Raw genomic sequence first — 13,248 nt, 5'->3', positions numbered from 1 at the left:
ATTCAAGGTAGAGTTTGCAATTTGGAGCTCAGAGACACCTGAATTAGGCTCTCTTCCCCTGATAGCCACAAAGGTGACTTCTTTCATATATGATCCAGCCATTCTAGCACCCCAAAATTCTCAGCCACGGTTTAATGACGCATTTTAAATTCTTAACATGAACTCCTATTTTTTTCACATATACATAATATATTATCAGCCAATCCCCCACAAAATCTGCATGTGTAAATCTAAGGGGATGTCCTGTAAAGAAAATAGACACTAACATTCTCCAAAAAAAAAAAAAAAAATCAGAAGTAATCACTGTCAAATTTCATGAAACTTTATTTCGTGGAGTCTGTCTTCACGAAATGTTTAATGAAAGGAAAATTCACGACCATTTGTTAATACAAAGCATTCTGACTTAAGAACTGCATTACACTAAGACATAGTGCCAAACTAGACACTCTTTCTAGTTGTGAAAATATTCCGTCCTTAAATGTGATAAATATGGAAAGCATCATGTATTTTTGACACATATTAAATATTTACCAAAGCTGGAATGGGAAACCACTCACAACATTTTTGTAATACTTCTTTCAGCCATGAAGCCACAGAAATTCTTACCAAACATGAGGTCTCATTGTGCAAAGGAGCAGCTTGTTATCCCATATTAAGACCACTTCATAAAATCTAGGTCCTATTTTATGTTGATACTCCTATATTTCTGGACTCCTACACAGTAATGTTCAGAAAACCAGATCAATGCACCCAAACTGCTGAGACCCTTATATTTTCCAAATAAGAACCAACTCTCTGGAACAATGATGGCCCTGATTATCTTTTGGCTTTGTTGGTTTCACCCCACACCATACCTTGGCAAATTCTCACCCTCTCCACCTACCCCTCCATGACCCTATCTTGGAACATTCTCACCCTTTCCTCATATGCATCTTTTATAGCCTGAGGCTAAGCCTGACACTGGTTACCTCAGCCACAAGCCCCTAGGAAACCTGCAACCCCATAATGCCAGGAAGGCCTAGCCTTCTCACACATCCCCTGGCCATTTCCTGGTCACAAAACCTATGGGAAACCTCAATGCTCCTGACTCTATGCCCTTGTTACTTCCTCACCAAAACCCCGCCGCCTATTTCCTGTTCTAACAAAAGAAAAAAAAAAGACTATGATTCCATGTAATCTTGGATTATATCCTTTGGCTCTTTCAAGAATGGCAAGTTTCCTCTTACACACATACAAGTCGTTTTTCTTATAAACTCTCTTGTTATGACTTATCTCCTACTTGTTGTATTTCCTTAATGGTATGGGCCTTACATAAACACAAAATCTCTACTTCATGAATGCTTAGCATATATTGATAGACATACCAACAAGAATCGTATTTGCTGTGCTAATATGACTATGAAAATGTGAGGTTCCCAGCAGCGTGGAGACAGACCCCCATTGATCCCATATATGGCTGTTCAACTTGGAGACCTGCTATGGACAACCTCTCCCAGAATTGGATGCTCCGTTTGAGCAGCAAGAACCAACGGACTGAGGAAAACACCTGGAGGCATACGTTAACTTCTATAGTGATGAACTGCTCTCTGTCATGGGACTTGACCCCCTACTCCTCCCTTGACCTTCCCCTCCTCTTTCTTCATTGTTCCCATCAAAGATCCTGGCGTGAACTCCCACCGCAGATTCCTGCCACAGATCCTTTATAAGCCTAGCCCCTCCTCACAGTCAAGGCTGGTGCCCGCCTGAGCCATTAATAAATCTCTCCTGTTTATCAAATGCCCTTGCCCACTCCTCCCTCAGCAAACTTCACATATGGTGCTAAACCCCAAGCGGGCATGATACGAGAATGGGAATCAGATCAGTGGGGCCCCAAACTCCTGGGTTTGAAAGCCAGAGAGCAGCAGGCAGGGGCAGCTCTTCCTGGCTTAACCTCTGGAACCCACCCAGGTTTGGGTCCCTGATCCAGGCACCTCTGCACCAGTCCTCTCCTGCTCAGCCAGGCAGGAACCCCTAACGGGGAATTCCACCTTTCCATGACTGATTCTGCATCCAGCACTTACCTTCTTATACTTGGATGAGAAAATATCACTTTTCTGGGTCTCCTGTCAGCATGGCTCTTGGGCCCCAGTTCCTCTGGCACATCAGAGTACAACCTTCTGCAACAAAGCATCACCCTAGGTTTGTAGAATGCATAGACACTTGGCCCCATCCCTCTCATCTGGGGACACCCACATCAGTGCAAAACCTCTCTCTCTGTCCCTCAGCATCCACTATCCAGACTTTAGAGACACTCAGCCTAAGAAGTGGCACTCCCTAAGGTGGCCCCTTCCTTAGCCCACGTCCCCTCTTAGTCCTCATCATGGTGAAGAAGCCCTCCACTCCTCCACAGAACACACCTCTTGGTTGCCTCTTACGGAATTTAGGTATTCCTAAGAGGAAATGTTACGTCCAAGCATCTTTACTTCTTCTGTAACTCCGTGTGCACAGGATAAACATTAGCTAATGGCTCTCAATGCTCCCAAAATGCCACTTTCAATTTTTTTCTATAGTGATGTTGTATTTGTTTTTCCATTATAGCTGGTCCACCGTGTTCTGTTCATGTTCTGCTTCATCACTGTACAGAGTGGTGAGCCCCTTCCACATGCATGTATGCATTCTTTTTTCTCCCTTTATCATGCTCCACCCTGAGGGACCAGACAGATTTCCTAGGGCTACACAGCAAGATCCCTTTGCTAATCCAATCCAAAGGCACTAGAAGGCATCTATTAACCCCAAGCACCCCATCCATCCCACTCCCTCCCTCTCCCTCTCCCCCTTGGCAACCACAAGTCCACATTCAATGTAAATAGCTTGAGTGACCTCAATAACATTTGTCACTGTAATGACGAGTGGAATGAAAGGCGCTGTCAGCCCACAGGCCTCCCTCTGTTCTCCCTGTTTCACATTTCAAATTCTTCTCCATCATTCATGTCATATTCCCTCTCATTCTGACAGCTCCTGCTTTGATCCTGCAGACCAATCTTCTCCACAATACAAATCTCTCCATGCCTCCAGCTCCCCCCCAACACAAAATCCTCCACTCCCCTACCCAAGTTGTCCTCAGCTTCTCCCCATCCTAACCCCTCTCTCTCTCTCCTCCTCATTCACAGTTCTGTACCCAGCTTCCTCCTTCTCCAAACACCTCCCAACCAGCTCCTTTGGTCCCTTGAGGGGGAGTTGCCAGCACTGGAGGGATTGTCCAGGTCCATGTCCCTATTTCCATGTCCAACCCCTCCCACTTAAATTGAAAAACAAAAAGATGAGACTCCTTCTCTTCTGATCCCTCCATCTACATTTAAGGAATTTGAACAAATCACTCAGTACTGTGACCTTACCTGCCATGGTGTTGATGTCGCCTTATCCTTCCTCCTCGACCTTGCGGAAAGGGAAAGGGTCTGCTTAGCCACTCAGGCCCACACAGATGACCTCTGCTGGCAAAACAAGAACCAAAGAGTGCGGGCGGTAGCAGTCCCAAGACAGGATCCAAACTGGGACTCTCCAGTCGATTCCCAGGCCTTCAGACACCAGAGTCACATGGTAACTTGTCTCATAGGAGGACTATGTGAAGCAGGTCTTAACTAAAAAAAGAAGAAGAAATTCATCAAAGCCCACATGAAAAACCTGCTCTCCTTCCTGATTAACAGAGGCACTTCAAAAAGATACATAGTTAGACCTTTCCCATTTGGAGGGAATCTTTCCTTCCACACTCCCTTCATCTCTCAGTCTGTCCCTGACATAAGGCACAGATTACAAAAGTGGGAGGATGGGCCTCAAACCCCTCAGCAGGATGTCCTCACCCTCACCTTCAAGGTCTTTAATAATCAGCATAAAGAGGCTGAAAGCCAACACTTAAAAAGAGATCGGGCTAAATACAAAATGCAGGCAACTGCCATTCAGGGCTCCCCCAAATATCAGCTCTCTCCCCTGGACAATGGCTCTAAGGCACTCCAGGCCCCTGCTGCAGGTGTGATAAGAGAGGCCACAGGAAACCTCTCAGGGGAGGGCCACACCCCTCCCTGCAGAGAGACCAGAATCCTTGGACCTCAACAGGCCAAGCCACCTTGGCAGGATCACAGAAGACTGAGGGTGCCCTGGAAACCCCTGGATCCCGGACCCACAACTACTCCTTGGGTGAAGCACCAGGTAACTCTGCTAGTTGTAGGTAAGCTGGTATCCTTTCTTATCAACACAGGGGCCACTTACTCAGCACAACCTGAATTAACAGGTCACAAACACCCCTCTCAAGTCTCTATTGTGCATGTTGGTGGTCTCATCTCCAAACCCTTACCAAAGCCCCTTCTAACCTGCACCTCAGCAGGGACACCCTTTAGCTGTTCTTTCCTGATATTAACCAAGTGCCCAGCCCCAACTCTTGGCAGAGATATTTTATCTAATTTCAGAGCCTCCCTCAGACTTCTCACTCCTGTCTCTCTTTCCGAGCCCTCTCTCCTCCCCCTTGCTCATCTAGAACATGATAAGCTACCTCTCCCAGCCTCCGTTCTTTTGCCCTGGGTGTGGGATACCTCCACCCATTCCATAGCTCAGCAGCTTGCTCCCATTCAAACTGAGTTAAAAGACCAGTCTGCAAACCTCTGCCAACCTCAATACAGGCCCCTGACCGAAGTCACTAATGGAATCGTAGGCATAACCAGGGTCCATGTCCCCTTCCCATGTCTGACCCGAACACTAAACTAATCCAGACCCGGGGACCAGTGAAGGGCATGCCATTCGTGCAGTCCCTTTTATCAGCCAGGCTTCCCCTGACAGACACATCTACAAATATCAGGACAGGGCCCACAAACTCCAGGCCTGGACTAATTGACAGGGCCTTTAAGACTCAGGGAAGAGGCTCCTAAGTTCTGAGGGAAATGTTTTCTGCCCTTAAGGAGACAAAGTCATCCCAAGAGAAATTTGCCTGTGTCCTTGAGATGCAGGTGTTCTGCCTGGACATCTGGAAGCCTTAGCTCCACCATCTTTCTGAAATAGAAATTTCAGGAATAGGGGTACATTTTGCAAGTTGAATTCTTAGGGTCAAGGAGAAATCGTATGTCTTTTTCTGTAAACATTATTAAAAGATGTTTAGCCACCTAGACAAGTGACCTTGATTTGTTCCATCTTTCAGGAACCCAATTTGAAGCCAGTGTCTCTTGTAGCTGATGGGTTTCACACAGGTGTACCTTATTCATGGCTGAGACTTTGGAATGGGAAATCTGAGCTTCCTGTTTTGTATGTATCATTGTTTGTGTTGTGCATGTATGGCCTTGCCAAAATTACTTCATCAAAAAGCTCTACTTAATTGGCTTGAAGGAAATTAAGCTCTTATACAAACTCCCAAAGTACATAAGGTAAGGTAATTTTAGATTCACATGAACTGGAAAATATTCCGTGTTAAATTAACATCTGATATTAAAGTTAAGTATGTTGATCTAACTTATATGGGCATGTCTTCAGAGTCATTGGCAGAAGCTTTTCTTATTGCACCTAGGTTTGATAAAAGTCAAATCGGATGCTGAGGCTTCAGTTACTAAGAAGGGACAGCAACATCACCTAAGACTTTTATCGGTGTTTTGGTGCTTTGCTGTGATGTTCTGTACCAGGAAACACATACTTTTTTAGAAATGATAAAAAGTCCATCCAGAGAAGTAGACGTTGTGTTTTCAGTAAAGAAGGAAGGAGGAATGGAATTGCATTTTATTAAGGGAACAGAAAGTAAGTCTGTCGTGTAGCTTGTTATTTTGAATGGAAAGGTAGCAGATAGAAAAATACAGACACACAAAGTGATGGAAGATTTCTGCGAAGTGGACACTAGACAGGATTTTCAAGCTTGGTCGGGACTACTTTATTTTTTAAAGTTAAAAAATAAACTGACTTTAAAGGTAAGCTCGTGTAAAACTTGAATTAGGTTTCTGCCTCTCTGCTAAAAGAAAGGTTTCTGAACCTTCTTAACCTTACCTTGTTCATACTCTTGATAACAGGTTACATGAATCGATTGGCCTTTAATTTGTATTTGCTTTTGAAATCCTTTGTTACGTTGGTTGAGTGACTAGGTAATGTTTTACAATAAAGTGAGATTCTACTTGGCCAGGTGTTTAAAATTTGCATTCTCTCTCTCTCTGTGTGTGTGTGTGTGTGTGTATTTGCAAATTTCCTAAGTGTAAATTACCGTGTTACAGGGGAGAAATTGTCGGATGGAAGGTATGAACCCAATCTATAAAGATATAGCTCACAACTTACTCCCTCCTTCTCAGACATTTGCCAACCTGATGACCTTGCAGCATGGGAAAAGTGTGCCCCTAAATCAGAGGAGGGAAGATAGGTAAGCAACAGCTGTGAATTCAAGAGCCATGACTGTGGGAAATCCAAGAGGCAGCTTGGTTCTTCCTGGCTCCCCAGAAAACCCATTAATGAAAAGAAATGCTTTGAAAATATGTTCTCCATTTGGGGTATTCCTTCTACAGGTCTAGGTTGACAATATCTGGTGAAAATGAGGATCATTTTAGAGACAATCTTGTGACTCACACTCTAGTTCTGTGTTTTGAGGTTAGGGTTCACTTTCTAAAACTCACTTCCCAAATAGTTCTTTGAGGCTGTGTTACAATATTTCAATGTTTAAGGGGGTTACTAAGAACATAGTCTCAGCATGGGAAGCTGAGTGCTGCAATCTGTCTCTGCGAGAATATCTGATGCCCCACGATAACCAGGGGGTTATACATTCTGGGAAAGTATCATTTAAAGGGTTGTCTCCAGCCTAGATGGAAGGTCTCTTATCGGGAATACTTAAGTACCATATGCACAAGCAAAGTGAATAAAATAACTCTGAAAATCTCTAGTTCCCTCTTAAGAAGGACATCCACATTGCACTGGTCTACAGAGAGAACTACTGACATCAAACTCACCCTAAAACAAGGCCCTAATAACAAAAACACCAATGCCTGGACAAAAAGAAGTCACCATCAGAAGGAGACCACTATGCCAAGAGTCCCCCCCCCCCCGACCACATGGTCATTTGTTGACCTTCTCATCTACCTTGGTGGGTTTCTCCCCTCCAAGGCTCTTCTCAGTGATGTTCCTAGGTGGGATCCCCTCACCTGTTCAACTAATACCTGCTCTCACAAGGGCACAATTATGTTTCCTTCAACTGTTACTCAAGCTCAATCAGCAAGTAAGACTTCAGCCAAGTGACATAACTCTTCTGGGCTACATTAATCGAAATTTAAAGGCTCCCTTGTGTTGGGAATGTTTAAACTATCTAGGGATAACCAGCCTAAGAACACTGGGGAATACAGCTGAGTGGACAAGCCAGAATAAAATTTCCTTTAAAGAGAAGGAACAGACTAATCCAGCTGAACAGCGATAAAACAGGGCTGTTTTGTGTGAAGCTTTTCAATTTTCATTTATGACTTTATGAATACTGCTTTCCACATTTTTTTAAGAGGCCACAAATATTTTCTTATGTTTTTCCACTCCTTACCAGAATCGGTTAATTTGTTTTTATTGACACAAATATATTGTTATATTTCCTACTGCACAGCATGGTGAGCCAGGTACACAGACATGTTTACATTATTTTCTCACATTATCATGCTCCATCACAAGTGAGGAGACATAGTTCCCAGGGCTACACAGCAGGATCTCACTGCTTATCCATTCCGAAGGCAGGAGACTGCATCAATCAACCCCAAGCTCCCACTCAATCCCACTCTGTCCCAGTCCCCCTCCCCCTGGAAACCACAAGTCTATTCTCAAATTCCATGTTTTTCTCTTCTGTGGAAAGCTTCACTTGTGCTCTAAAATAGACACCAGATATAAGTGTTATCATGTGGTGTTTGTCTTTCTCTTTCTGACTTCCTTCTCTCAGCATGAGAGTTTCTAGGTTTATGTTTTATTCACTGTCTTCACAAAATTGCTATTTCTTGCATTTCCAGAAGTGTAACTGAGTCACTGAAAATGATATGTGGTTCCATATGAGAGCATTGATCTCTCGATATGGGAACATGCAACAAGAGGGAATGTTTTCCAGGACCATAATAGACGAGGAAGATGGGTGGTCCAGAGACCTTTGGCTACTCCTAGTATGGCCTTGTCCAGGACTAGCACATTTAATGGCCTATCTGTGACATCATTGCCAGACCTAGCAATGTTCATTGCTGGCACTGTGAGATGAAATGGTCATGAAATGCCTCCCCAAACTATGGCCAAATGTCCGACCATGGGGGAGTATGGCCAACTGTGACCTCAAGTTAGCACTTGCCTAGAGGCTCTCTGTGCAGGAAAACTTGAGGCACAGCAGCTGTTGACCTGCAGCACCTGCTGAGCAGAGCTCAGGGAGGCGACCAGGAGTGAGGCACAGGCCTTCAGACTGATTTCAGGTGAGGATCTCTATGGGCCCAAATTCTTGCATCTTCTCTCATCTAGAAATACAGAGATCACTGACCATGGCATCTGCATGGGCCAAAAGGGAGAAAAGGCAGAATGGAGTAGCTGTGGGTCAGACATCCAAGGAAGACTAGGAAATCTTATGGAAGTAATTTTAGGCAAGCCTTTGCATTGCCAAGAACGTAGGGTTTATGTGCCCTGTCAGACTTGATGACACCAGTTGTTCTCAAAGCAGCATCAGCTGGCAGCAGCAACCTTATATTTACAAGGTCTTCTCTTATAGCAACAGAAAGGAGACAACATGTATTATGACCAATAGTTCCTGTGATTTACGTGTAAATACCACATCACGTGTTAAAACCTACTCAGATAAAACTACACTCCTCCAACAATACCAGTATCAACTTACATCCCACACCCCTATTTAATCTTATTTTTCCTTTCTTCCCATCCTCTATGGTAGCATGTACCATGTCCATCCACAAGTACTCCTCACCCCAGGCCAGCAGGAAGCAGATAGAGAAGAGTAGACATTCATCCCTATCCCATATAATGGAAGGCTTGAATGAGAGGAGCCCTGGAGGATGGAGACAGACCGCCATACACCCCAACTATTGCTGCTCACCTGAGAGACTTGCTGTGGACACCCTTCCCAGAATGTGGATGTGCAAGTTGGGCAGCAAGAAACGAGGACCTGAGGGAAGCAACTGCCTGCACAGACTAACTGCCTACAAGGATTAGCTGTGCTCTGTCATGGGTCTTGAGTCCCTACACCTCCCTTGACCTTCCCTTTCTTCTCCATTTTCCCTGCCGCAAGGTCCCACCGTGGACTCCAACCACAGACTCCCACCACAGATGCTTTATAAGCCTAACACCTCCTTGCAGTCAAGGCTGATGCCATCTTGAGCTCCACCCAGCCCCCTCAGAGACCCTAATAAATCCCTCTTGTGCACTATTTGGTCTTGTGCATTCCTCCCTCAGCAACCTAACGGAAAATGTTTGGAATATTGTTTAACACACAGACTACTTACGTAGAATACACAGAAAACTCTATATAATAAAATCAGTGATACCAGATCACTGTCAGTTTTTAGCAATGGGAAGGTTTAGAGTATTCAGTTCAATGGCATACATAATCTTCAGAATGTGGTACGCCCATCAATTCCCCAGTTCTCATGGTCATCAATCCACAAGGAAATCTCAAACCCTATGGATGGTTCTTCCCCAAATTTCCTCTCCTACACAGGCAACCCTCAACCTTTTTTGTCTCTATGGCTATAGATATTTTGCTTGGTGCCCAGGGCCCTTCTATGTCTTGGTTAGTGATAAAGGTCGTGTTTTTGTTTTGTTTTGTTTTGTTTTTGATTGTGTATTTGTTTCTTTTTTTCTTTTCTTTTTGTCTTTTTATTTTGTGGACTGTACCTGGGGCATGCAGAAGTTCCCAGGCCAGGGATTGAACCCATAGCACAGCAGAGATCAGAACACTTTTGTAACAAGCTAGCCAACAGAGAACACTGGCTATGTTTTTCTGAATATAAATACTGCACAGATTCTAGTTATACACTCTCAAGAGCTGCATAACTTTCGTTTCACTTTGCCATTTTTTTTTCTTCCATTTACAAGGCCTTACCTAAGAGGCACAAGTGCGTATGTGCACAAGAGAGAACTTGCGTTTACTTCAGGGATGAAATGGATTTATTTATTTATGTGATTTTTTTATTAAAAAGATTCCATTGGAATGGGGTCTCATTTGCTGATCTCCTTTTTTTTTTCTCTCTTTGGGTTACTGTTTAAGTACGGAGCTCGTATTTTATGTTAACTGGGCTAATTTCATAGAGAAGTAAACCCTGACTGAAGGTTATGCTCAGATTGCTAGGAGACTTGTGTCTTGTGATGTCACAGCTACTCAGGCTGGCAACCACTGTGATGGATTGGATAGTTTATCTGTGTAGGCTTACCGAAGCAGCATTTAAAACTGCAGAGTTCAAAAGCCATGCAGGTGAGGAAAGTAGCTGAAGAAAAATTTATCTGAGATGGCACATGCTCCTTCAGAAATTCAAGGTGTGTCTCCTAAAGATGCACCAACTGGTTCAGAATCCTCCATTACATCTCCATGGTGTGATAACTCAATCACTGGGGACTTGGACTTGAGGTCTCAGAGTGAAGAAAAAGCTTTCCAGGCTTTGACTGAGGGCTCCCTGACGAAAGAGCCATGCCACACATTGTGTGCCTCTGAACCAGATGGAGATAATGATTTTCCTCCTCTGCCCTTTCCCAGAAAACTTTGGGAAATTGTTGAAAGTGATCGATTTAAGTCCATTTGGTGGGATGAAAATGGAACCTCGATCGTGATTAATGAAGAACGCTTCAAGAAAGAAGTTCTGGAGAGAAAGGCTCCCTTCAGAATATTTGAAACTGAGAGTATGAAAAGCTTAGTTCGACAGCTTAACCTTTATGGATTTACTAAGTTGCAAAGGAATTTTCAAAGACCTGCCTCACTAGCCAACATTCTGGCAGAAGATAATGAAGTCTCTGCTTGGAACAAGGTATTATGAAATGTCCAGTTACTATTTACAGAGGGACATCTGCAAATATGTTCATACATATAGGGTCATAGTAGACCTTGAAAGTGGGATGAAGTACTGCTATGCTTTTCAACTGAAGGCCACTTGGTCATAAAATATTTGGGGTGATAGAGAAATTTCCTAGCCACCTGGAGCCTTCTCGATGAACCTCACCCAATACAAGCCCCTGAACCTCATACTGTTACTGTAAATGCACCAGGCATTTTTATTTAAGGACCATAATTGCCTGTTCCCACTACATAAATTTTTGATAATGTTAATAATAGATGAGTATTATTTCCTGACATTAACTCTGTGTGATGAAACAAGTCAGATTTGTATGGATTCTTTGTCCTCGTATCTTTGTTTAAAAGGTCACTAAATACCTTTCTCTTTTGGTTTTAGCTGCAGTTCTACCATAATCCAAATTTTAAACGAGGCTGTCCCCATCTGTTGGTGAGGATGAAAAGAAGAGTCAGGGTGAAAAATGCTTCTCCAGTATCGGCTTCTCTACTTCAAGGTTGCAGCAAGAAGCGCTCTAGAACAGGGGGTGATGTGGATAACTATAATTCTGATGTGGCTGCACAAACTCGTGGAGAAGATGCATTTTCAACCTCTACAAACCTAAATGTGCCTTTAATAAGATGGCCTTCTATGAGCCAGAGAATTTCTAATACAACTACCCCAACTAGAAGTGGTCTTTCTTCTCCGTCATCACCATCATTCAGGCCACCAGGACAAATTGCCATGGCTCAACATGCTATTTTTAGTCAGTTGACCACGTTTCACATGCACTCACAAAGCAGCTACTCTCCAGCAAGTGGCCACATCGTGAATTTCATTACAACTACCACTTCCATTTCTCAGTACCACCGCATTTCTAACTTCCCAAGTGGTTATTTTGGACTGAGGGTGGAGCCTTCTCCTTTGCCAACCAGATTCCAGAATATATCACCAACTGAGGGGGCTCTGTCTAATCACCAACCAGCAGCCCATCCATGGTTCCCAATGCCAATGGCCATCGACACATCTGCTGCCTCGCTTTCAAGGCCATACCCTCAGTCCTCTTCCGTATCTGAACATCAACCTAATTACCACTGACCTATCAAAGGACTATAGGTTATGCAGGAGAGTGAAGATGAAAATTTATGCTGGCAAATGTCACCAAATTCCTGCAATTCTGTTATTTCAGCAATAAACTTGTATGTTCATCTTCATAGCTTCATCTTCTTTTTTTTTTTATTCAAATGCATCTCTTTCTTTAATTTTTCAAATTCTTTTTTTCTTTCCTTTTTTTTTTATTTTCCAACTCTACAGCAAGTGGGTCAGGTTATCCTTACATGTATATATTACAATTACATTTTTTTGTTTTGGACACAGTTAAGAGTAAAGGGATGCTGCATTTCTTTTTCTAAAATGATTTTTCCATCATAGCTTGTTAACTGTGTTCTATCAATTTCACACTGTGCCACAAAGTGGCCCAGTCACACACCCACCCACCCAAGACCCACACCCACACACATACATATCCTTTGTTTCACATTAAGCTGCATCAAAAGTGACTAGAGATAGTTCCCATTGCTATACAGCATGACCTCATTGCATACCCACTCCACATGCAATAGTTTGCATTTTCAACCCCCGAATCCCAGTCCATCACAATCCTGCACCCTCCCCCTTGGCAACCAAAACCCTGTTGTCCAAATGCATGGGTTTCTTTCCTGTGGAAAGTTTCAGTTGTGCCATATGTCACATTCCACACATAAGTGATGTCATATTGTGCTTGCCTTCCTCCTTCTGGCTTACTTCACTTAGTAGGAGAGTCTCCAGTTCCAGCCGTGTTGCTGCAAATGGCATTATTCTGTTCTTTTCTTATGGCTGAGTGGTGTTGCATTGTGTATATATACAACATCCCTTAATCCATTCTTTCCAACGGTCATTTAGGTTATTTCCATGTCTTGGCTCTTGGGAATAGTGCTGCAATGGACATACATGCGCATGTAACTTTTTCATGGAAAGTTTTTTTTTTTTTTTTTCTCCCCAGGTGTATGCCCAAGAGTGGGATTTCTGGGTCACATGCTACTTCTATATTTAGTTTTCTGAAGTGTTTCCATAGTGTTTTCCATAGTGGTTGTAACAATTTACATTCCTCCCACAGCGTAAGAGAGTTTTCTTTTCTCCATACCCTCTCTAGCCTTTTCTCATGTGTGGACTTGTTAATGATGACCATTCTGGCCGGTGTGAAGTGATACCTCATAGTAGTGTAGAT

General features: G+C 43.4%; 1 protein-coding gene across 1 annotated transcript; it reads left to right on the top strand.

Moving 5' to 3' along the window:
* On the top strand, positions 10,449-11,001 carry LOC110257926 (heat shock transcription factor, Y-linked-like). Its single transcript, XM_021080924.1, has one exon. The coding sequence runs from the start codon at positions 10,449-10,451 to the stop codon at positions 10,968-10,970; it is 522 nt and encodes a 173-aa protein (XP_020936583.1). The 3' UTR covers positions 10,971-11,001.

Source organism: Sus scrofa, chromosome Y, assembly GCF_000003025.6.
Source record: "Sus scrofa isolate TJ Tabasco breed Duroc chromosome Y, Sscrofa11.1, whole genome shotgun sequence".
Taxonomy (NCBI): Eukaryota; Metazoa; Chordata; class Mammalia; order Artiodactyla; family Suidae; genus Sus; species Sus scrofa.
This window is presented reverse-complemented; position numbering and strand designations above follow the sequence as displayed.

Excerpts from the sequence above, each read along its gene's own strand:
- LOC110257926 (XM_021080924.1), top strand. The coding sequence starts at position 10,449 with ATGGCACATGCTCCTTCAGAAATTCAAGGTGTGTCTCCTAAAGATGCA.